The sequence below is a fragment of the Salmo salar genome, chromosome ssa10 (genome assembly GCF_905237065.1).
Source record: "Salmo salar chromosome ssa10, Ssal_v3.1, whole genome shotgun sequence".
In the NCBI taxonomy this organism is placed as follows: domain Eukaryota; kingdom Metazoa; phylum Chordata; class Actinopteri; order Salmoniformes; family Salmonidae; genus Salmo; species Salmo salar.
The window spans coordinates 103,578,929-103,605,029 of NC_059451.1; the positions used below are offsets into that span (position 1 = coordinate 103,578,929).

General features: G+C 40.9%; 1 protein-coding gene across 1 annotated transcript in view; it reads right to left on the reverse strand.

The window, feature by feature from the left end:
• Positions 1-2,515: 2,515 nt before the first annotated feature.
• Positions 2,516-26,101, reverse strand: part of LOC106561424 (diphosphoinositol polyphosphate phosphohydrolase 3-beta) — a 37,637-nt gene continuing 14,051 nt past the window's right edge. The window contains exons 2-5 of the mRNA XM_014125387.2: positions 24,786-24,896; positions 18,689-18,733; positions 18,062-18,149; positions 2,516-3,849 (exon numbers count right to left, since the gene is read on the reverse strand). Coding sequence (XP_013980862.1) covers positions 3,635-3,849; positions 18,062-18,149; positions 18,689-18,733; positions 24,786-24,896 — 459 coding nt within the window. The 3' untranslated portion in view covers positions 2,516-3,634. The remainder of the gene's footprint in view (positions 3,850-18,061; positions 18,150-18,688; positions 18,734-24,785; positions 24,897-26,101) is intronic.

Below are 26,101 nucleotides of genomic sequence, written 5' to 3' on the forward strand. Positions count from 1 at the left end.
CCAGGCTGGGAAGACTGAATCTGCAATAGGTAAGCAGCTTGGTTTGAAGAAATCAACTGTGGGAGCAATTATTAGGAAATAGAAGACATACAAGACCACTGATAATCTCCCTCGATCTGGGGCTCCACGCAAGATCTCACCCCGTGGGGTCAAAATGATCACAAGAACGGTGAGCAAAAATCCCAGAACCACATGGGGGTACCTAGTGAATGACCTGCAGAGAGCTGGGACCAAAGTAACAAAGCCTACCATCAGTAACACACTACGCCGCCAGGGACTCAAATCCTGCAGTGCCAGACGTGTCCCCCTGCTTAAGCCAGTACATGTCCAGGCCCGTCTGAAGTTTGCTAGAGAGCATTTGGATGATCCAGAAGAGGATTGGGAGAATGTCATATGGTCAGATGAAACCAAAATATAACTTTTTGGTAAAAACTCAACTCGTCGTGTTTGGAGGACAAAGAATGCTGAGTTGCATCCAAAGAACACCATACCTACTGTGAAGCATGGGGGTGGAAACATCATGCTTTGGGGCTGTTTTTCTGCAAAGGGACCAGGACGACTGATCCGTGTAAAGGAAAGAATGAATGGGGCCATGTATCGTGAGATTTTGAGTGAAAACCTCCTTCCATCAGCAAGGGCATTGAAGATGAAATGTGGCTGGGTCTTTCAGCATGACAATGATCCCAAACACACCGCCCGGGCAACGAAGGAGTGGCTTCGTAAGAAGCATTTCAAGGTCCTGGAGTGGCCTAGCCAGTCTCCAGATCTCAACCCCATAGAAAATCTTTGGAGGGAGTTGAAAGTCCGTGTTGCCCAGCGACAGCCCAAAAACATCACTGCTCTAGAGGAGATCTGCATGGAGGAATGGGCCAAAATACCAGCAACAGTGTGTGAAAACCTTGTGAAGACTTACAGAAAACCTGTGTCATTGCCAACAAAGGGTATATAACAAAGTATTGAGAAAAACTTTTGTTATTGACCAAATACTTATTTTCCACCATAATCTGCAAATAAATTCATAACAAATCCTACAATGTGATTTTCTGATTTTTTTTTCAGATTTTGTCTGTCATAGTTGAAGTGTACCTATGATGAAAATTACAGGCCTCTCTCATCTTTTTAAGTGGGAGAACTTGCACAATTGGTGGCTGACTAAATACTTGTTTGCCCCACTGTACCTCATTGACAAATACTCACATTCCTGAGTCAATACTTTGTTGAAGTACCTTTGGCTTTTGAAGTACCGCTGTTAGTCTTTCTGGGTAAATCTCTGGATTGTACAACATTTGCCCATAATTATTTTCAAAATTCTTCTAACTCTGTCAAATTGGTTGTTGATCATTGCTAAACAATCATTTTCATGTCTTGCCATCGATTTTCAAGTAGACTCAAGTCAAAACTGTAACTAGGCCACTGTCTTCTTGGTATAAGCAACTAGTGTAGATTTGGCCTTTTAGGTCATTGTCCCACTGAAAGGTGAATTAATCTCCCAGTGTCTGGTGGAAAGCAGACTGAACCAGGTTTTCCTGTAGGATTTTGCCTGTGCTTAGCTCCATTACATTTATTTTTTATCCTGAAATGATTACAAGCATACCATAATATGATGCAGCCCCCACTTTGCTTGAAAATATGGAGTGATGTATTTTACTGGATTTGCCCCAAACATAACACTTTGTAATCAGGACAAATTTGATCGCTTTGCCACATTTCTTTGCAGTACTACTTTAGTGCCTTGTTGCATGTTTTGGAATATTTTTATTCTGTAGAGGCTTAAAGTCATCATTGGCCTCATGATGAAATCCATGAGCGGTTTCCTTCCTCTGAGGCAACTGAGTTAGGAAGGGTGGCTGTAACTTTGTAGGGACTGAGTGCATTGATACACCATCCAAAGTGTAATTGATAACTTCACCATGCTCAAAGGGCTATTCAATGTCTGTTTTTTTTCTACCAATAGGTGTCCTTATTTATGAGGCATTGGAAAACCTCTCTGGTCTTTGTGGTTGAAATTCACTGCTTTATATTTTTTTTATTTTACCTTTATTTAACTAGGCAAGTCAGATAAGAACAAATTCTTATTTTCAATGACAGTCTAGGAACAGTGGGTTAACTGCCTTGTTCAGGGGCAGAACAACAGCTTTTTACCTTGTCAGCTCGGGGATTTGATCTAGCAACCTTTCGATTATTAGTCCAACGCTCTAACCACTAGGATACCTGTCGCCCCAGGTAGCCTAGGTATCTTACAGATAATTGTATGCGTGGGGTAGAGATGAGGTAGTCATTCAAAAATCATGTTTAACACTATTATTGCACTTAGAGTCCATGCAACCTATGTAACTTAAGCTCATTTTTACTCCTGAAATTATTTGGCTTGCCATAACAAAGGGGTTGAATAGTTATTGACTAAAGACAATTCAGCTTTACATTTTTTATTAATTTGTAAAAATAATTCCACTTTGACATTATGTGGTATTGTGTGTAGGCCAGTGACAAAAACCTTTTATTTTATTAATTTTAAATTCAGGGTATAACAAAAAAGTGTAAAAAGTGAGGGGGTGTGAATACTTTCTGAAGGTATTGTATGTATATTATGCATTTTATTTGAGTTGTTTCCTGTTTGGACCCCAGGAAGAGTTGCCACTGCCTCAACAGCAGCTAAGTTGGGGTCCTAATAAATACTAAATAATTATGTTCCGGCACCCTGACAAAAGTTTCCTACCTTTGCCCTAGTTCCCGCACCCTGACAAAAGTTTCCTACCTTTGCCCTAGTTCCCGCACCCTGACAAAAGTTTCCTACCTTTGTCCTAGTTCCCGCACCCTGACAAAAGTTTCCTACCTTTGCCCTAGCTCCCGCACCCTGACAAAAGTTTCCTACCTTTGCCCTAGTTCTGGCACCCTGACAAAAGTGTCCTATATTTGCCCTAAACTAAGCAGCATTTGGGGTTTTGACATAAAATAAGCCTTTCCAGAGGTAACACTACCCTCTATTGGTCAATCAGAGCTACTTCAAGCAGAAAGCAGTTCACCAAAATGCTGCACTCTGACCATAGACCGTAGTCTTTGACCTTATATAATCAAAATGTTAGATGAACTTGTAAGAATAACTTGAAACAAAGGATCTTTTCACAGAGGTTGACGACATTCTAATGATAGAAAGCTGATGACTAATGGATCCCGTTAACAGAGATTAGCTTTAAGATCCAGTTTTTATTAATAATATATATCCTTATTTGGCTGATGACAGTTGATAAAAACAATATACAAAGAAAAATATTGAATATCCATTTGACACATTTTCACACTCTTCATGCCCCCTAATAAAATAATGAATTCCTTTTAACTTAGAAAGTTCATACTGTACAAATTAAGAATCAACACAGAAAGGAATCCATGTAAAATGTCTATTCTGGGTACTTCCACTCTAGAGTCCTCCTGGGTCCTCCTTGGCTTGGTCCCAGATCAGTTTGTGCTCTTGCCATACTCCATTACTGTCATTGTCAAGCCAAACATGACAAGTCCACAAGGAGTTGGCAGGACAGCAGAAACAGACTGGCACCTAGGCTAGGTCCTCTTACGATGCTGGTTCTTCTGATGGTGGCTATCCTATCTGTCCTATCTGTTGACCGAGGGAGGTCCTCTATCTGTCCCCTGTGGTGGAGTTGACGTAGTCAGGGGCGTTGTCGTCCGTCATGGGGAACACCCAGGTGTTGCCATTGGTGGGGCCGCAACAGGTGGAGCTGCATGTGGGATTACAAGTGGCTGTGAGTCGGTGCAGGTACTCTGCGTGGACAGGCTTGTGGCTTTGCAGCACTCGGATAGCCTCGTCGATATTGAACCACTTCCGTTTCCTACCTGAAAGACGTACAGCAGAGAGAAAAGGTCAGAGGGCTGTATTAATAACCTCTTAAGCTGCCGCCCTCTAGTGGCACTTTCTAAACGACACATTATTGTATAGTACTCTCAAAGTACATGTCAGTATAAAAAACAACCTACAAATACATGCGTTGTGCTCTGTGTGTGTGTGTGTGTGTGTGTGTGGGGGGGGGGGGGGGTAAACAAACAAAAATTGTATTTTCCCCATAAAGACACAGATATTTTAAAAGCGCCGGGCTTGAGCAAAGTGCCATGCTTTAATTTTCCGTGGATGATATACAGTGCTTTCAGAAAGTATTGACACCCCTAAACTTTTAACACATTTTGTTGTGTGTTACAAAGTGGGATTAAAATGTATTTGTCATTTATTGTCAACAATCTCCACAAAATGTGACATTTTATTTATGGAAAATAAAATACTAATATATCTTGATTAGATAAGTATTCAACCCCCTGAGTCAATACATGTTCGAATCACATTGGGCAGTGATTATAGCTGAGAGTATTCCTTGGTAAGTCTAAGAGCATTGCACATCTGGATTTTACAATATTTGCTAAATATTCTTTTAAAGAAATTCAAGTTCTGTCAAGTTGGTTGTTGATCATTGCTAGACAGTCATTTTCAAGTCTTGCCATAGTTTATCCAGCCCATTTAAGCCAAAACTGTAACTTGGCCACTCAGGAACACTCAATGTAGTCTTGGTAAGAAATTCCAGTGTATATTTGGCCTAGAGTTTTAGGTTATTGTTCTGCTGAAAGGTGAATTTGTCTCCCAGTGTCTGTTGGGAAGCAGATTGAACCAAGTTTTCCTCTAGAATTTTGCCTGTACTTAGCTCTGTTCCATTTATTTTCTTCCTAAAAAACTCCCTAGTCCTTGCAGATGACAAGCCTACCCATAACATGATGTAGCCACCACCATGCTTGAAAATATGAAGAGTGGTACTCAGTGATGTGTTGGATTTGCAGAGTGAGCAAATGTTTAGTGATTTGTTAAGCACATTTTTACTCCTGAGCTTAGACTTGCCATAACAAAAGGGTTGAATACTTATTGACTCAAGACATTTCAGCTTATAATTTATTCATTTGTAAACATTTCTAAAAACACAATTCCACATTATGTTTAGATCAGTGATGCAACATCTCAATTTAATCACTTTTAAAGTCAGGCTTTAGCACAACAAAATGTGGATAGTCAAGGGTTGTGAATACTTTCTGAAGGCATATGAGGAGAAAGCTGAAGTCTCTGTCCATTGATGTAAATATATCCCCTGTCTGATTCCCAGTTCATCCACTAGATAGCAATAGGAGATCACATGACATCTCTTGGCCACCATTTGCGTCTGGTTTGGATCGTGAGTCACTGTTCCAAAATGGCTGAACGGATTTTCAAGCCTGACATCTTAAAACGACCTTAGCAATCAGGGCTTTCAAGTTATGGCGTTTGCTTTTTTTAAATAAGACACAGACTGGTGAGGAAACTTCAAACTTCTTTTTCCATTCACTTTTCCTATTGTAAACAATGCGCTAGATCAATGGCGCATGTGGAGGATGTATACAAGGATATTCTTATGACATTGACAGCAGTAAGATTTGAGTTAGATTTCCAAAAAGGACTGCAGCTTTCAAATGTCATCGCCGGACCCTGTACTGGGTCCAAAACAACCACTCAGAGTTTAGCATGTTAACAGAGTAATAGGATCTAAAAACTGATTCTCATCAGATGCATACAACGATTCTCAGTTTTTGTAATAAGCCAACAATGATTACTGTTTGTTTTTCCCTGACTGCCTGAATGTACATTACATTGTATTAGGAACTAATCAAAACTTTCCTTAAAGTAGGTCTTTGTTACTGTAACGGATGCATGTGACATTCAGAAAGTGTTTTTACTTATCTGCTTTTGTTGGACTTCCCAATTAGCATATCAACATGAACACTGGCTAAACCTCTGTACGCAGCTACACATTTCCCCCACCCCTTCACACCAACCAGCTCTGAAATACTGAAAAATGTAACACCACTGAATGTTGAGAACTTTACCCATAGTATAACTGGACATTTCTGTAATTTATCCTGTGGTGTTTATGAAGCTTCCCACCTAAGCCTCAGTATAAAGATTTCCCATAAAAAAACATTGTCTGGTTAACTGTCAGTTAACATTATTTATACATCTCTTCAAAACCACTTTCTCCTGGCTTCCAAATGCTAGCCATATTTTATCATTCAAGTATTTTGTAAAAGCTATTAAAAAGTGCCCTCTGACATTAAAAGGGGTTAATGAGGGGGGCGTAGCGGTGTGTGTGTGTGGTGGGGGGGGGGGGGTTCACTAACCACTGATGTACTCCACTTGTAAGACAAGCCCACAAATGTAGAGCCTGACCAGGCATAGTCATGGGCCTTGTAAAAGGCAAGAGAGGACAGAGGGAGGGAGGGGGCGACAGTGCGGGTAGTGACGAAGACTGGAAAACAACTGTGCACAGCAAACATGCATGCCCCTTGTGAACAGGCCTGAATTCTATTTATATGGGTGAAGGGAATGAAAGATCAGCACTTTTTTCAGAACCGGCTACAAATAGTTCACGTTTTGAGTTACAGGGTCCCTTGTCAAACGTTATATTTTAAACACCTGCTACCACATCCTAAACCAATTATGGTGATAATTTCTGGGATCTAGTCCACGTCTTAACATGTAGAAAGTGTCTAGTTAGCTAAGACAGTTCGGTGTTTTCTACCATACAATATTTACTTGACACTAATTAGCACAGATACCACATATTTTAGTTACAGAACATGGAAAATGTCTTCATGTAAATATTAGACAAAGAAATGTACAAGTAACTTATTCAAAACAAAATTTGTCCAGTTTCATCTCATAATTTTGTCATGACGTTGCCCTCTTTGGGTATAGCGAGCACAGTTGACCCCCTCCCCCTGCACTTCTTCACCATCTCCCTCTGTCTCCAACACCCAGGCTGCTGTGATCAGAAGGGGTCGTAAATTCCTAAGAAAATGTCCCACCTCATGGCCACAGTATAAAGAGACAGAGTGTTTTCATGGAGAGACAAAATAATTCTTCCACCTCACAGGACGGGAGAATCGAACGACATTTATGTTCTGGAGAAGGTATAAAAGATCGGTGAAGAATCCAGCTACGAACTGGTCCGTTTGGTACAATTTTGTGAAACTCATGAGAGACAATACGGCCATATTACCATAATAATGTTTAAATACCAGCCTCAGCTATGAGACTTACATCTAAATGGTTGTATAATATTAATGAATAAGGATAAAGCTATTTGGAATATGTTGGGATGCTTGTAAGATGTTAATGTGAGAGAATTGTATTTTCTGTTTAAAGTTTTACCAAGTCATCGGCACGCCCCCATGAACAGACGAGACCTGGCGTCATGAGACAGCCTTTTTCTGTCATTCCGAATAAAACCCCCCCCCAGGGTTTCTATCACTAGACCAAGCCTCCACTCCATTACGAGTTGGCTAATAGGTTTGACCATGCATTTCTCTACTGAACTTAACCTGTTAGGGCTAGGGGGCAGTATTGACACGGCTGGATAAAAAACATACCCGATTTAATCTGGTTACCACTCCTACCCAGTAACTAGAATATGCATATACTTATTACATATGGATAGAAAACACCCTAAATTTTCTAAAACTGTTTGAATGGTGTCTGTGAGTATAACAGAACTCAAATGGCAGGTCAAAACCTGAGAGATTCCTTTACAGGAAGTGGCCTGTCTGACCATTTCTTGAACTTCTTTTCCATCTCTATCATTTACTAAGGATCTCTGCTCTAACGTGACACTTCCCACGTCGTCCATAGGCGCTCAGAGCCCGGGAAAAAACAGAATGTCGTCATTCCAGCCCCAGGCTGAAACACATTATCGCCTTTCTCAAGTGGCCGATCAAGGGACACTGGGCTTATGCGCGTGACCCGACCGCCCCCGCCTTTGGGATTTTTTCCTCTGTTTGCCGAAAAGGAGATTCCCTGTCGGAATATTATCGCTTTTCTACGAGAAAAATGTCGTAAAAATTGATTTTAAACAGCGGTTGACATGCTTCGAAGTACGGTAATGGAATATTTACAATTTTATTGTCACGAATTGCGCCATGCGCACGACACTTCTTTACTATTTCGGATAGTGTCTGGAACGCAAGAACAAAACGCCGCTATTCGGATATAACGATGGATTATTTTGGACCAAACCAACATTTGTTATTGAAGTAGCAGTCCTGGGTGTGCATTCTGACGAAGACAACAAAAGGTAATCAAACTTTTATAATAGTAAATATGATTATGGTGAGTGCTAAACTTGCCGGGTGTCTAAATAGCGAGCCCGTGATGCCTGGGCTATGTACTTAGAATATTGCAAAATGTGCTTTCACCAAAAAGCTATTTTAAAATCGGACATATCGAGTGCATAGAGGAGGTCTGTATCTATAATTCTTAACCTGTTAGGGCTAGGGGGCAGCATTGACACGGCTGGATAAAAAACATACCCGATTTAATCTGGTTACCACTCCTACCCAGTAACTAGAATATGCATATACTTATTACATATGGATAGAAAACACCCTAAATTTTCTAAAACTGTTTGAATGGTGTCTGTGAGTATAACAGAACTCAAATGGCAGGTCAAAACCTGAGAGATTCCTTTACAGGAAGTGGCCTGTCTGACCATTTCTTGAACTTCTTTTCCATCTCTATCATTTACTAAGGATCTCTGCTCTAACGTGACACTTCCCACGTCGTCCATAGGCTCTCAGAGCCCGGGAAAAAACAGAATGTCGTCATTCCAGCCCCAGGCTGAAACACATTATCGCCTTTCTCAAGTGGCCGATCAAGAGACACTGGCTTATGCGCGTGACCCCGACCGCCCCCGCCTTTGGGATTTTTTCCTCTGTTTGCCGAAAAGGAGATTCCCTGTCGGAATATTATCGCTTTTCTACGAGAAAAGTGTCGTAAAAATTGATTTTAAACAGCGGTTGACATGCTTCGAAGTACGGTAATGGAATACTTAGAATTTTATTGTCACGAATTGCGCCAAGCGCGTGACACTTCTTTACTATTTCGGATAATGTCTGGAACGCACGAACAAAACGCCGCTATTCGGATATAACGATGGATTATTTTGGACCAAACCAACATTTGTTATTGAAGTAGCAGTCCTGGGTGTGTATTCTGACGTAGACAACAAAAGGTAATGAAACTTTTATAATAGTAAATATGATTATGGTGAGTGCTAAACTTGCCGGGTGTCTAAATAACGAGCCCGTGATGCCTGGGCTATGTACTTAGAATATTGCAAATCGAGTGCATAGAGGAGGTCTGTATCTATAATTCTTAAAATAATTGTTATGCTTTTTGTGAACGTTTATCGTGAGTAATTTAGTAAAATGTTAGCGAATTCCCCGGAAGTTTGCGGGGGGGGTATGCTAGTTCTGAACGTCACATGCTAATGTAAAAAGCTGGTTTTTGATATAAATATGAACTTGATTGAACAAAACATGCATGTATTGTATAACATAATGTCCTAGGGTTGTCATCTGATGAAGATCATCAAAGGTGAGTGCTGCATTTAGCTGTCTTCTGGGTTTTGGTGACATTATATGCTGGCTTGAAAAATGGGTGTCTGATTATTTCTGGCTTGGTACTCTGCTGACATAATCTAATGTTTTGCTTTCGTTGTAAAGCCTTTTTGAAATCGGACAGTGTGGTTAGATTAACGAGAGTCTTGTCTTTAAATGGCTGTAAAATAGTCATATGTTTGAGAAATTGAAGTAATAGGATTTTTAAGGTTTTGAAAATCGCGCCACAGGATAGCAGTGGCTGTTACGTAGGTGGGACGAATTCGTCCCGCCTAGCCTAGAGAGGTTAAAATAATTGTTATGCTTTTTGTGAACGTTTATCGTGAGTAATTTAGTAAAATGTTAGCGAATTCCCCGGAAGTTTGCGGGGGGTATGCTAGTTCTGAACGTCACATGCTAATGTAAAAAGCTGGTTTTTGATATAAATATGAACTTGATTGAACAAAACATGCATGTATTGTATAACATAATGTCCTAGGGTTGTCATCTGATGAAGATCATCAAAGGTGAGTGCTGCATTTAGCTGTCTTCTGGGTTTTGGTGACATTATATGCTGGCTTGAAAAATGGGTGTCTGATTATTTCTGGCTTGGTACTCTGCTGACAATCTAATGTTTTGCTTTCGTTGTAAAGCCTTTTTGAAATCGGACAGTGTGGTTAGATTAACGAGAGTCTTGTCTTTAAATAACTGTAAAATAGTCATATGTTTGAGAAATTGAAGTAATAGGATTTTTAAGGTTTTGAAAATCGCGCCACAGGCTGCCAGTGGCTGTTACGTAGGTGGGACGCAAGCGTCCCACCTAGCCCATAGAGGTTAAACCATACCACGTGGTTAAACTATTAGACTATCAATACAGAATAAGAACAAGTCTTTGATATTAATTACTAGTCTGCAGCTAGGAATTCGGTATCATTGAACGCGACAACCGCCGGAAACATCTGTCCTATAATGACATTAAAGAATGTCACTTTGAAATATCCATTCTAACCGAGACAGAGAGAGAGAACGCGAGGACAAAACTCTCCAACAGAACAGAACTTTTCAACAAAGATCCTGACGACACACTGAGCGTAAATATATATATTGATTGCAATTGTTCCCGAATGAGTGAGCGTTCATGTGCAAAGGATTAGCATTACAATTGTTAATATTTATCAACTTTGTAGTGCCTTCTCAGCTGACCCCACCCTCCTTTTGTTTAACAAGCCGCTATGCCGGTTTAACCCACTAGGGCACATTCCTCTACCATTTCTTTGTAAGGATACCTACTGTTTTGTATGCCTTTCTGTGAATTATTTTGCTTAGTAAATAAATTATTTTAAGACAATTGATGCATGGATGACTCATAGTGAAGACTGGGTTCGTGCAGATAACCAACAATTTACGACGTTTGGAATGAGACTGACCGAGGTAAACTAACATATCATTAATCAGAGGACTCATGGATCAGATATTATAATATCTGAAAGTTATATTAGGAAAATTATAACTTTGTAATCTGAATATTTTCCTTGGTGCCCCGACCTTTTAGTTAAATTACAGTTACACGATTAATCAGTTTAATCGCGTAATAATAATTAGAGAGAGTTATTTGATAAATATGTCTTCAAGTTAATGATGCCAAAGACACACACTTTTCTTTATGCAAACTAGTATGAAAACACAAGTGGACATGAAATACTGTTTTTTCAAACCATTCTTTAAATGCAACCATTTTATTTAGACATCCAGCAATATGCTGACATTACTGAAGATCAACAGGTGTTTGACATAGAGGTGATGATGGTGTGAAAACAACTGACAGCATTTTTTCAGTCAATATATCCAGTAGGTCAGAGTTCAGGTGGCTAGGGACGTATTACTGTAGACATGGACGTGTCCCTCGGTCAGTATCTCAAGTGACAACAGAGACCATCTGTCAGTCTGTCTGCTTGCTCCTCTCTGTTTTTACAAGCTGTCTCCTGCCAACTAAAGTGGGATCAGCCTCTATACGAGTCATTTTAACTCCTTAAACGTAATGGCAAAATGTAGATTTCCGCCTAAATAGACATACCCAAAAGTAACTGCTATTCATGTGTAATTACATGATTCTGACATGCCAAAACTTGGTATATTTGGAAAGACGACGTCCGGAAGATTATGAGGAAATTATCAGAAGATAGGAGTTACATAGTTCAGAATACACAAGATCAAGCACAAACAACATTTTATTTTGAATGTAATCTTTCATTGACAAGCTATAAGTGAATTATTGATGCCAAGAGCTGGAAACACTCTGAGATGGCTTCCACAACATGTGAACAAGATCAGAAAAAAAGGGATTGATAGACCTAACAACTAGAAATAGGCAGATGTTTTAGGATGTTTCCAAGTGTCTCTAAACCTCTCCAAAGTGGCATATGTCTGTAAATTATATTCTAGTGCTATTAGACATTTGCAATCCCTAAATGCAATTTGTTCAGTATAAAAAGACAATTTCTACCATATTAACCTCACTCAAACATTGTGGTGGTGTTGTGTGGTATCCAGGGTACATTCAAGCGTCCTTTCAACCTCTCCAAAGCGGTAATTGCACAGTTTTTGCACACTGGATGTGCCTAAATGTTATTGTTCACTATAAAAACGAAGTTTCTACAACACCAACCTCTCTCAAACATTGTGGTGGTGTCGGGGGACATACAGGGGATATCCAAGTGTTTTTTCAACTTCTCCAAAGTGCCAGAATGTTTACCCTAGGCATATCCATTGTATTAATCCCATATACAAATGAACTGTTTACAAAAAAATATAGAAGCAGATATACATAAAAAAAATAACATTTCTTATCAAACACAAACTTGGTTACACGTGTCCTTCACTAAAAAAAGGTGCAGAAATAGAAATAAGCTGAAATATTTCCAAATGGCATTCGTGTTCGTTTTACATCCCAGGTGTAGATAATTAGATTTCGCTTTCACCGTAGCTTGTGCATGTAGTGATAGTCTTTGAAGCGGTCCCTCTCTGCCTGGAAACAAAAAGCCAACTGGCATTTCGGACAGAAGATCTGGCATTTCCCCCTTTTCCCCCTGTGTTTTGTGCAATGCTTGCAGTTCTTCCTTTTTGTTTTTTGGCATGTGTGTTGGATAGTGGTGCTCACCTTGAGTGGGGGGGGGGTCTTGTGATGATTGTGAGGTTGCTTTGGGCCCCCAATTCAACCATTTCCAACACCAGCTGCTCTCGGAAGGCCAACTGGGAGACAGGGGTCTGACCTTTTGCTTTGGCCATCTGCTTGTGGAGAATGAAAGCATTTACTGTAGCAATGTCCACAAAGTGGTAAATATAAGTCTTATACCACTTCCTGGTCTTGTGGAGGACCTGGTAGTAGTTTATCAGAGCATCAGATAGGTTGACACCCCCCATGCTGGCATTGTAGTCCTTCACAGAAACAGGAATGGATACATTCTTCCTTTTTCACTCTCCTTGCTGTGTGGTGAGCATGGTTGCTTCCTTAGTGTCTTTCCATTTCACAAAAAACTGCTTGTTTGTCCTGATCCAACTTATGGTCCCCCTCTCCGCTGTCTTTGTCATGTTGTTTACCTTGGTCTTGGGGAAACCGATTCTGTTAGGACGAATGGTGCCACAAGCCCCCATTTTCATTTTGAAGAGGTCTATGAAAAGTGGATGTAGAACCATCAGACGGGGTGATTGGCATCGCAGTGAAGACCTTGACTGGCAGGGGCGCTTGCTAGGGAGGGGTGGCTCTCAAACGTCATCAAAATCCTCTGCGGTGAATAAAATAAAGGGATATATATATTCTTGTATGACACACATAATTACAGTTGACAAAATTTACAAAACAACATTACTGTAAAGTAAAAACACCAAGCCTAAACTTTATCTGTACAGTGACTCACATAGAAGGTGTGAAGTACACACACAATGCAAACAGTAACACTTTGGAGACAGAGGTGACAGAGGAGGCAGAGGTGAGAACCACAAATAAACAATGGCCATGAGAGTGTAGTAGCCTCTCCAAAGTTACAAGGATGAAACTTAGAACAGCAAACAGTGAACTAATATGAAACATAGACAATAACTACTTTGGAATTATATAACATATAAATTACTTGTTACATAAGCCTATGTAAACTAAATCCAAAGCATAAAAAGCAGACAACTTACATATAGTAAATTTGCTATATAGAGTCATGAAAATAATTTACTTATAGATCCAAAAGTGTATCCAATCCTTCTAGAAAGCAATATTTGTCGGCCGAGTCGAAATCCTCATTGATGCACGTTCCTTATACTTTGCATGAATTTTTTTTATAAATAAACAAATACCCTATCATCTATTCTAACAAAATATAATAAAATATATATTTTTTAAATAACATCCTACTCCACTATTTAAATCTACTTAGTCATACCTCAGGCCAACAACCTGAAAGGATGTGACACCAACACTTAACATAGCCTGCAACCCTTCTGATGTCAAGTCTCACACACCCAAATACCTCTCTGCAGCTGCCACCACAACCTCAATTTTCTGTGACTTACATTCCATCCCTGCAGTACAGTTGATGACCATTGCTATAAATGCTAAAAATCAAATCTTACTGAAACATATATTACTTGTTGGCCGATCCCTCTGTACTGGTACAGATCTACTACACACACCACTCCTCTCAGGATCTGTCCCCCTTGAACCATCTTCCTCTACTTTCTTCACTGCCTCAGCATATGACAACTTCTGCACTACTCTAACCCTGGAAACCTCAACCTGCCTCTCTCGCACAGGACATTTCTGATCCCCAGCTCCATGGGCACCCCTACAATTAACACATACCACTACTTTCCCCAATGCTACACATTCCTTTGTCTCATGCCCTTCTGCACACTTCTCACACCTAGGAACCTCCCTTCTACACACTGCTGCCACATGCCCATAAGCTTGACACCTGTAACAACGTAATGTATTCAGCACAAAAGCTTGTACACAAAGACTCAACATTAAAAAAAAAACAGACAATGACTTTTCTGTTTCACCACACACGCCACCCTGTCTGCATCGCCCCAAACGACGAGCATCCCAAACACCGGGATTCTTCCCCTTCAGTTGGTCAACTTTTACTGCTACCCCAGAAATCACTTCTTTCAATGGCACCCTTTTCTTGAGAGCAAAACAATTAATGTCTTGCCCCCATTCATTTAACGCAGAGCGCCTTCTCCCTCTGACCAGCAGAAACACAAACAATAATCACAAGACCACGTCTGGTTACCCTCACCGATTCCACAGCACCCAACTCTGTTTTCACCCACCCTGAAACCACAAATGGATCAGCCAAAAGGCAAGGGTCCACTTTTTCCAAAAACTTCACTCCTACTGTCACAGACTCATCTTTATCCTGACTCTCGGTGCAAGCATAAGGCTCAGAGAACTTCACTACACCTACCACCTCCGATACTTCGACCTCATTCACTTCCATTTCTCCTCCTGTCTTCAGCTCACTCTGCTTACACTTTCTAGGATTCTTCTCTAAGAAACCATCTCAGCTTTTTTCCACAATTTTTAACCGACTCAATCGCAACCTCTTCCTCCGTCTCTCTTAGACCTCCTCTGTCTCTCTTTTTCCCTCCATTCCTCCTCCGTATTCCAAGTATACTTCTCCTTATGATAATACTGCACTTCTCCTGACATACATCTTGTTCTTGCCTTCTCAAGGGACTCCATACAATCAGCACTCCATACAATCAGCACAAACACCTCGAAATCTTGAAATTAGGTCATCTGCTCGGCCTGCCCTTATACTTTCATATGCCCATATATGGTAGTGAATCACACCAAAGATTTTAAGGCACAGATAAATAGCCAAGATACTCAGATTTTGCTTTTGCAGATAGGGCTACTGTTCTCATACCAGATTGAATTGAATAAAAACATCAAATAGGGTCCCTAAATATGGGGACTTTACATTTAAGAGGTTCATTTTAACTCCTTTCAATGCTGAGATTTACAATTTAGACTTTTGATTGATTGGAACATCAGTCAATAGTACAGTCAGTAGATACAAAATCATTAATTATTTGGCACTGATAATTGTTTTTAATACATTAAAAGATAACCAAGACACATACATCATTTGGTATGTAGAGTAGCATTTTTAGGAACATGGCTCATCTGCTCCACAGATCCACCCAGGAGAGAACAGTGATGTGCATGTGACCTATGCAAAAAGCTCGTAAAATAAATATCAAATTCATGGTTCAGTAGCTTGAAATGCAAAGAATAGTGATGACACTGTGAAATTCTTGCTCCCAAGAATTCCGGTCCATGATGGACTGTCGGCCTTGCGAGGGTCAACTGTCCTTGAGCCATTGAAACACTGATTTTTGACCAACAGATATCCTGACCTGTATATTGACTTAGAACAACAGCCAGATTCACCGTCTGAAGGCACTGTACAGTCGTAATATGAAAGTGTTACATTTCTTTCCCCTATTAATAACATTGGACAAATTACATAAATGGATTATAATTTTAATTATCTAAAGAATACATTTTTTGATACAACATGAGTACTATGCATGAACCCCCCAAAGAGCCACTTCAACTTACAAACTCCAAGCAGTATTCATGCTTTTGTATTTTCATGATACAAATTCTCTTCAAAGGGATTCTTACATGAACCTGACTTTGATACACTCTCTATGAATGGAATTAGCAAATATCATCTGATGATTTTCGTTAAGTACCCAGGAGTCAAACCAACAGTCCTCAAACCTCATTTCACGGCCCTGACTGCTTAGGAGATCAAAACCTTTTTGTTTAATGAGGCACAAACGTGTTTGTGTGTTCCAATGTTTTGATGTCAACATCACAGACTGGGAGAGTGAAAGGGGCCCGGGGTGTGAGAGAGACGTAGCTGCGTAGGTGTAGTAAGAAAAGGTTGATTGTCTAAATTTCTCAGAAGTTCCCAGCTTCCCACCAATTGTGTCAGTGAGGAGATGCTTAGACAAAAGACGTGCATAAAGGTCTAAAGAGATGTGGGAAAATAGTGTTCCCTAACCAGATATCTTCATGTACAGTGCCATACAACACTCCTTCTGTGGCCTCCAACTGCTCTTAAATGCTAGCAAAACCAAATGCATGCTTTTCAACCGTTCGCTGCCCACACCCGCCCGCCCGACTAGCATCACTACTCTGGACGGTTCTGACCTAGAATACGTGGACAACTACAAATACCTAGGTGTCTGGCTAGACTGTAAACTCTCCTTCCAGACTCATATCAAACATCTCCAATCCAAAATCAAATCTAGAATCGGCTTTCTATTTTGCAACAAAGCCTCCTTCACTCGCCGCCAAACATACCCTCGTAAAACTGACCATCCTACCGATCCTCGACTTTGGCGATGTCATTTACAAAATAGCTTCCAATACTCTACTCAGCAAATTGGATGTAGTCTATCACAGTGCCATCCGTTTTGTTACCAAAGCACCTTATACCACCCACCACTGCGACCTATATGCTCTAGTCGGCTGGCCCTCACTACATATTCGTCGCCAGACCCACTGGCTCCAGGTCATCTATAAGTCTATGCTAGGTAAAGCTCCGCCTTATCTCAGTTCACGATAACAACACCCACCCGTAGCACGCGCTCCAGAAGGTATATCTCACTGGTCACCCCAAAGCCAACACTTCCTTTGGCCGCCTTTCCTTCCAGTTCTCTGATGCCAGTGACTGGAACGAATTGCAAAAATTGCTGAAGCCGAAGACTTACATTTCCCTCACTAACTTTAAACATCAGCTATCTGAGCAGCTAACCGATCGCTGCAGTTGTACATAGTCCATCTGTAAATAGCCCACCCAATCTACCTACCTCATCCCCATATTGGTTTTTATTTACTTTGCGGCTCTTTTGCACACCAGTAGCACTACTTACACACCATCATCTGCTCATCATCATCTGCTCATCTATCACTCCAGTGTTAATCTGCTAAATTGTAATTACTTTGCTACTATGGCCTATTTATTGCCATACCTCCTCATACCATTTGCACTCACTGTATATACACTTTCTTTTTTTGTACTGTGTTATTGACTGTACGCTTATTTATTCCATGTTTAACTCTGTGTTGTTGTTTCTGTTGCACTGCTTTGCTTTATCTTGGCCAGGTCGCAGTTGTAAATGAGAACTTGTTCTCAACTAGCCTACCTGGTTAAATAAAGGTGAAATAAAAAATAAAAAACAGTAGAAGTTCCCTAACCAGATGTCTTCATGTACAGTAGAAGTTCCCTAACCAGATGTCTTCATGTACAGTAGAAGTTCCCTAACCAGATGTCTTCATGTACAGTAGAAGTTCCCTAACCAGATGTCTTCATGTACAGTAGAAGTTCCCTAACCAGATGTCTTCATGTACAGTAGAAGTTCCCTAACCAGATGTCTTCATGTACAGTAGAAGTTCCCTAACCAGATGTCTTCATGTACAGTAGAAGTTCCCTAACCAGATGTCTTCATGTACAGTAGAAGTTCCCTAACCAGATGTCTTCATGTACAGTAGAAGTTCCCTAACCAGATGTCTTCATGTACAGTAGAAGCCTACCGATGTTGACAGAATCCTCCCAGTCCTCCAAGGTCTCTGTCACAGTCAGGACATAGACGTATGTCCTGTGTTTCCTGTCCTGGTTGTGCTACAGGGACAGACAAACAGACAGACTGCTTCATATCATAATAAACCCTTTATACAGTGTTTCTGTATTGCATGCAGGGTTTAAAAACTTTGTGGTGTGGTGTGTGGTATTTTCAGCTGGGAGCCCATTGTTTGGGGTCCCAGCTGAAACCGACCCCACCCCAGCCCAAATCTAATGATACAACCTTGAAATCAGTAAATGTCTATTTACATCAACAAATAACCTTGCATTCATTACATTTGTCTTTCTTATCAAAAGTAACCAATAAATACATTTACTCAAAATACATTTACTAAATCTGTAATCTTAATTTTTTGTTCCCTAAATATAATTTTTTATGTGGCAACCCCACTGCAGTTCCCACGTGGGGTCGCGACCATGACATTGAATATCACTGGTCTAAGGTATGAGGAAGTAGGGCTTAATAATAATGTTGTAATGAGAGAAATGTTTTGATATGATGTGTTGCATGATATGTAATATACAGTGCTATGCTACAGTGTGCTATGACATGATGATTGACAGTTTGTGAGGCTTACCTCAAAAACCCCCAGTAGCCTGCCAAGTTTCCCCTTTACACCAGCCTGGACAGTGACACAGACAGATTAGAACAAAGGACAGTCAGCTACTGTATAAACACCAGTATAAAACCAATACATTCCCACATCCTACATTACAAGACAGAATCACTTTTAAAAGTTGTTACAGCCAATATCATGTAGAGTTCTACTCTTCTGTTAAATCAACATCAGCAAGACAATTATTTTCAGAAAACTGAATCGAATTCTACTAAATGTAAATATAGCAGATGGAGATCTGTGAAACTGATTCCTCAGCCTGAAGTGTCCCACATGCTCTGCTGAATAGCTAGCTAGTACGACTTGGTATGACGCTTCAGGAGGGAAGTCACGTGTGTTTGCGAGGCAGAGGTCCTGAGTTCGAACCTTGGCTGAATCAGAGGGAAGTGGGACTCGCCAAGCAAGGGGTGTGACATGTTTTACATAAACAAATAGCCTACATTTATTTAATTGATGATAGGATAACTAACACATCACAGATTATAACAACTAAAAATGAATCCATGTATTGTGGTATTCACAAGCAAGGAATGTGCTCTTAAAGAACGTGCTTGTTTGGTAAGGCAGATATGTTTTACCTCAAACAATGCAACAGGTTTGACAGTACCCTACCCTCACCCCCTGCAAAAGCCAGATAGGAACATTGACTGACTATGGGATATTTTCATGCCGAGACAGAATACCAGCAGACTAGCCAAAGGGGAATACCATGTCTCTGCTTCCATAAAACTTGAGGACTGCATGTACAGTGCATTCAGACCCCTTGACTTTTTCCACATTTTGTTATGTTACAGCCTTATTCTAAAATTAATTAAATCGTTTTTTCTCCTCATCAATCTAAACACAATACGCCATAATGACAAAGCAAAAACAGGTTTTTAGAAATGTTTGCAAATGTATTAAAAATAAAAACTGAAATATTACATTTACATAAGTATTCAGACCCTTTACTCAGTACTTTGTTAAAGCACCTTTGACAGCGATTACAGCCTCGAGTCTTCTTGGGTGTGATGCTAAAAGCTTGGCAGACCTGTATTTGGGGAATTTCTCCCATTCTTCTCCGCAGATCCTCTCAAGCTCTGTCAGGTTGGATGGGGAGCGTCGCTGCACAGCTATTTTCAGGTCTCTCCAGAGATGTTCTATCAGGTTCAAGTCTGGGCTCTGGCTGCGTTGTCTTGGCTGTGTGCTTGGGGTCATTGTCCTGTTGGAAGGTGAACCTTCGCCCCAGTCTGAGGTCCTGAGCGCGCTCTGTACTTTGCTTAATGTATCTTTCCCTCGCTCCTGACTAGTCTCCCAGTCCCTGCCACTGAAAAACATCCCCACAGCATGATGCTGCCTCCACAATGGGATGGTGCCAGGTTTCCTCCAGACGTGACGCTTGGCATTCAGGCCAAAGAGTTCAATCTTGGTTTCATCAGACCAGAGAATCTTGTTTCTCATGGTCTGAGAGTCCTTTCAGGTGCCTTTTGGCAAACTCCAAGTGGGCCGTCATGTGCCTTTTACTGATGAGTGGCTTCTGTCTGGCCACTCAACCATAAAGGCCTGATTGGCGGAGTGCTGCAGAGAAGGTTGTCCTTCTGGAAGGTTCTTCCATCTCCACAGAGGAACTCTGGAGCTCTGTCAGAGTGACCATCGGGTTCTTGGTCACCTCCCTGACCAGGGCCCTTCTCCCCCGATTGCTCAGTTTGGCCGTGCGGCCAGCTCTAGAAAAAGTCTTGGTGGTGCCAAACTTCTTCCATTTAAGAATGATGGAGGCCACTGTGTTCTTGGGACCTTCAATGCTGCAGAAATGTTTTGGTACCCTTCCCCAGATCCTTGCCTCAACACAATCCTGTCTCGGAGCTCTACGGACTATTCCTTCGACCTCATGGCTTGGTTTTTGCTCTGACATGCACGGTCAACTGTGGGACCATATGTAGACAGGTGTGTGCCTTTCCAAATCATGTACAATCAATTGAATTTACCACAGATGGACTGCAATCAAGTTGTAGAAACACCTCAACGATGATCAATGGAAACAGGATGCACCTGAGCTCAATTTTGAGTCTCATAGCAAAGGGTCTGAATACTTTAGTAAATAAGGTATTTCATATTTTTTTATATAAATTTGAAAACATTTCTGAAAACCTGTTCTCTCTTTGTCATTATGGGGTATTGTGTGTAGATTGATGAGGAAAATGTTTTATTTTCTGCATTTTAGAATAAGGCTGTAAAGTAACAAAATGTGGAAAAAGTCAAAGGTCTGAATACTTTCTGAATGCACTGTATACCCGTTGATTGGGGTTTGCCCATCTCAAGACAAGATCCACAGGAGGACCTATGCCATCCTAGCATGCCTCATCGACTGAAGTGCTCAGCAGTTTAGTCAGCAATATAAAAACAAGGCCAAGAACTCCTGCTAATGATCATAGCTACAGTGAGGGAAAAAGGTATTTGATCCCCTGCTGATTTTGTACATTTGCCCACTGACAAAGAAATGATCAGTCTATAATTTTAATGGTAGGTTTATTTGAACAGCGAGAGACAGAATAACAACAAAAGAATCCAGAAAAACGCATGTCAAAAATGTTATAAATTGATTTGCATTTTAATGAGGGAAATAAGTATTTGACCCCCTCTCAATCAGAAAGATTTCTGGCTCCCAGGTGTCTTTTATACAGGTAACGAGCTGAGATTAGGAGCACACTCTTAAAGGGAGTGCTCCTAATCTCAGTTTGTTACCTGTATAAAAGACACCTGTCCACAGAAGCAATCAATCAATCAGATTCCAAACTCTCCACCATGGCCAAGACCAAAGAGCTCTCCAAGGATGTCAGGGACAAGATTGTAGACCTACACAAGGCTGGAATGGGCTACAAGACCATCGCCAAGCAGCTTGGTGAGAAGGTGACAACAGTTGGTGCGATTATTCGCAAATGGAAGAAACACAAAAGAACTGTCAATCTCCCTCGGCCTGGGGCTCCATGCAAGATCTCACCTTGTGGAGTTGCAATGATCATGAGAACAGTGAGGAATCAGCCCAGAACTACACGGGAGGATCTTGTCAATGATCTCAAGGCAGCTGGTACCATAGTCACCAAGAAAACAATTGGTAACAACCTACGCCGTGAAGGACTGAAATCCTGCAGCGCCAGCAAGGTCCCCCTGCTCAAGAAAGCACATATACATGCCCGTCTGAAGTTTGCCAATGAACATCTGAATGATTCAGAGGACAACTGGGTGAAGGTGTTGTGGTCAGATGAGACCAAAATAGAGCTCTTCGGCATCAACTCAACTCGCCGTGTTTGGAGGAGGAATGCTGCCTATGACCCCAAGAACACCATCCCCACGTCAAACATGGAGGTGGAAACATTATGCTTTGGGGGTGTTTTTCTGCTAAGGGGACAGGACAACTTCACCGCATCAAAGGGACGATGGACGGGGCCATGTACCATCAAATCTTGGGTGAGAACCTCCTTCCCTCAGCCAGGGCATTGAAAATGGGTTGTGGATGGGTATTCCAGCATGACAATGACCCAAAACACACGGCCAAGGCAACAAAGGAGTGGCTCAAGAAGAAGCACATTAAGGTCCTGGAGTGGCCTAGCCAGTCTCCAGACCTTAATCCCATAGAAAATCTGTGGAGGGAGCTGAACGTTCGAGTTGCCAAACGTCAGCCTCGAAACCTTAATGACTTGGAGAAGATCTGCAAAGAGGAGTGGGACAAAATCCCTCCTGAGATGTGTGCAAACCTGGTGGCCAACTACAAGAAACGTCTGACCTCTGATTGCCAACAAGGGTTTTGCCACCAAGTACTAAGTCATGTTTTGCAGAGGGATCAAATACTTATTTCCCTCATTAAAATGCAAATCAATTTATAACATTTTTGACATGCGTTTTTCTGGATTTTTGTTGTTGTTATGCTGTCTCTCACTGTTCAAATAAACCTACCATTAAAATTATAGACTGATCATTTCTTTGTCAGTGGGCAAACGTACAAAATCAGCAGGGGATCAAATACTTTTTTCCCCTCACTGTATAATGTTAGCCTGGTTCCAGATCAGTTTGTGCTCTCTTACCAAATACATTTCTGTCATTGTCATTTGTCACGCCAAACAATGACACACCAGGAATGGAATTGGCAAGACAACACAAACAGATTGGTGACCAGGCTAATATATAAGCCTAATGTTGCTTGTCAAACCATTTGTGGTAAAAAGCAGATAACATGAAACGGCTGATGGGAAGCCGTGGAGCCATTTCACAACTCATCATACTGTCCATGTGGATATCATACTGGCCACTAGGACAGTGGTTCCCAAACTCTTTCACTCGGGGCCTCCCTTCCGTTATTGGGAAACAAAATCAATGGCAAAAAAAAAGAGCTAAAAAACATTAGTTGACATGGGTTAGATGATCTAGATATTTCTGACAAGTTATAAATAATTCTCTGAGGTCTGCAATGACTGACATGACAAGAGGAAAACTGATGATGCACTACCCAATTTGTGCATTCACCTATTACAACTTCCAAGAGTAGGTTGAAAGCCTGAATGAGTTCCCCCTCCCCTCCCGCACACCCCACAGTTTGGGAACCACTGCATTAGGATATAAAGGTTTGTGATATATGCATGAGAACAAATATTAAAAGATTCTTGTGACCCGGCCGCTGACTGTTTTGGGAGAGCCTGATAACACCTTGCAACATTCCAGGACTGGAGCCCATGGCTCTGTTCACATGATCCTGGGAGAGAGACATGATTCAGGTTTAAGTTCCTGCATCTTTCCCAGGTCTGCCTGGCTGGGGCCAGGTTACCAGGACCACAGGGTCATATGACAAACACAAGCCCCTACTAACACACTTCAGCTCTATGATGGGATAATCCCAATATGTTTTTTTTTTTTGGGGGGGGGCTCAATAGGGTGAAAAGTCTTATATTTGAATGTATCTTATATATTTAGCCACCACGTGGATATAAATCATAAAACTGATTTATGTGATAAAATCGAAATAATCTGACACTCATGCACAAATTAAACCTCAATTAAACTTCCATTACGTGGTTCTTTGGAGTGGATGTGTTGAACTTGACAGAGGGGTATTACAGTGGGAGGACCATTTGAGTTATTAGCCCCCAACAGCCTGTGTTGGGGAGCGACTCATTCAACCCTATTCAGGGACATGTCTATCTCAGGAGGAGGAAGATGTGGGTAACTGGACACTGCCTCTAAATGTCACCGCTCAATTCCTCACAGCTGTCAACACGACTCCCTGTGGTAGAACACGGCAGAACATCCACTCCAGTCCAAACTAACAGTGAACAAGTAGTCACTTCTTTCATTAAACCAGGGATCATCAACTAGATTGAGCCACGGGACAATTTTTTCTTGAGTGGATGGTCGGGGAGTCGGAACATAATAAACAAATATTTGTAGACCGCAAATTGATTGCAACCCCAAACAGATATAATTTTTGACGAAAAACATAATCATTTCAAACCTTGCTTACATTTGTATACAATCATGTGTCCCGATTATGCATGAAAATACTTGGGAACAGATTTCCAAAATGTTGCAAAACTTTTTTACAGTCTTATGTCCACAGAATGCCAAGAGTGTGCAAAGCTGTAATTAAGGCAAAGGGCGGCTACTTTGAAGAATCTCAAATATATTTTGATTTGTTTAATGTTTTTTTTGGTTACTACATGATTCCATAAGTGTTATTTCATAGTTTTGATGTCTTCACTACTTTTCTTGTAAAAATAAAGAAAAACCCTTGAATGAGTAGGCGTGTGCAAACCTTTGACTGGTACTGTATATTTCATTTTTTTGAAATGCTGAGAAAACCTGGAGGGGTAAATAAAAACAGCTGCCAGTTGGGGAACCCTGCACTAAAACCATTAGCTAAACTGGATGTCTGTGCAGTGTACATCATGCTCAATCTAGAACATTTTGAAACTATGTCTCCACTTCAAGTCTATAAGTGCTACTAATTTATCAAGGAAACTGTCTCTCTAACTTGGTGCATTACAGATAGATGACTAGGATAATAACATTTCTATGGGGGGGGGGTTCTCACCTCTTCGTACACCTCTCTGACTGCAGCTCCACACGGCTCCTCCTCAGGCTCCATCCCTCCTCCTGGTACAATCCACTGGTCCGGGTGCCGACTGCTGCTCACCAGCAACACCTGGAATGGGTATAAAATAAACCAATGATACTCAAATAGTGGTTTGTGGGACGAATCCGGCCCGCAAGCCTCTAGTTTCTTGTCCAGGCAGATACTTAACTACACAACCTCTCAGTCCAACAAAAGATGCATGAATTGAGGCATACATTTGATGTGGGGGAGGTTAAACATATTCAGAAGGATATTCAATTGAGGAGTACAGTGAAATTTGGATAGAAAATGCTTCTTTATTATCATATATTAACCCAACACATTGATCAGCAGTACAGCCTTCATCTGGGTATCTGCCCATTGACATAAAGTATATTGTATGTCTGACACCAGCAGCCGCACCTGCCAGGGTGAGGTGGGTCTGTGACAGGAAAAGCTGCCATTGCCCAGCTTAGCTCTGTGCCAATCACATGGTCGCCCAGGTCAGGTTTAGGGGCAATTCCACGGTAACGGAATTCTTACTCAGATTTTTCACTTTAAAATGTATGCCAAACAAAAACCATTGATATCAAAGTTTAACAAATCAACTCTATTTACTAGGTCTACTTTGAATAAATTTACTGGAATATGTGCAGATGCAAAGTTTGGTAAGAGATTTATGTAAAATCTACTTCTGTTTTTTATGCGACCACATTTTCAAAAACTCTGAAATATCTGCTCCGAATTAGGATAAAAAAATGTCTGCAGAATTAATAGGGTGTCAGCTATGATATGACAACTTGAGCTTGAAAAAAAATCTATTTTAGTTATTGAACAACAGTAAATTAAGTGGATTTACACCCCATAACAGAATTACAGTAACAGAATTACATCATAGGTCCCTGATCTGTACTACACAGAAATTACGAATTATGGATATGAATGTCCTTCTCTTCAGATGTATCGTGAATAGGTACACAGAGGTAGAAAAAAGAAATATTATCCTTTGCATATGGGTATTATTCTACACAATGGCTATTATTCTAATGAGCTCGCCCCCAAACTTGACAAAATCTGAACCAATCATAGACGTCTATGTTTCACAAGTTTGGACATTAAAGTACAGCACAGTTGAGTACATCACAGTAGAGTTCAGGACAGTAGAGTACAATATAGTAACTATTACTGTACTGAACAATACTCTACTCTTCTTTACTTTTCTGTACTGTAATGTACTCTACTGTGCTACACTGTACTCTACTGTACTGTCCAAATTTGTGAAACATTATACGTCT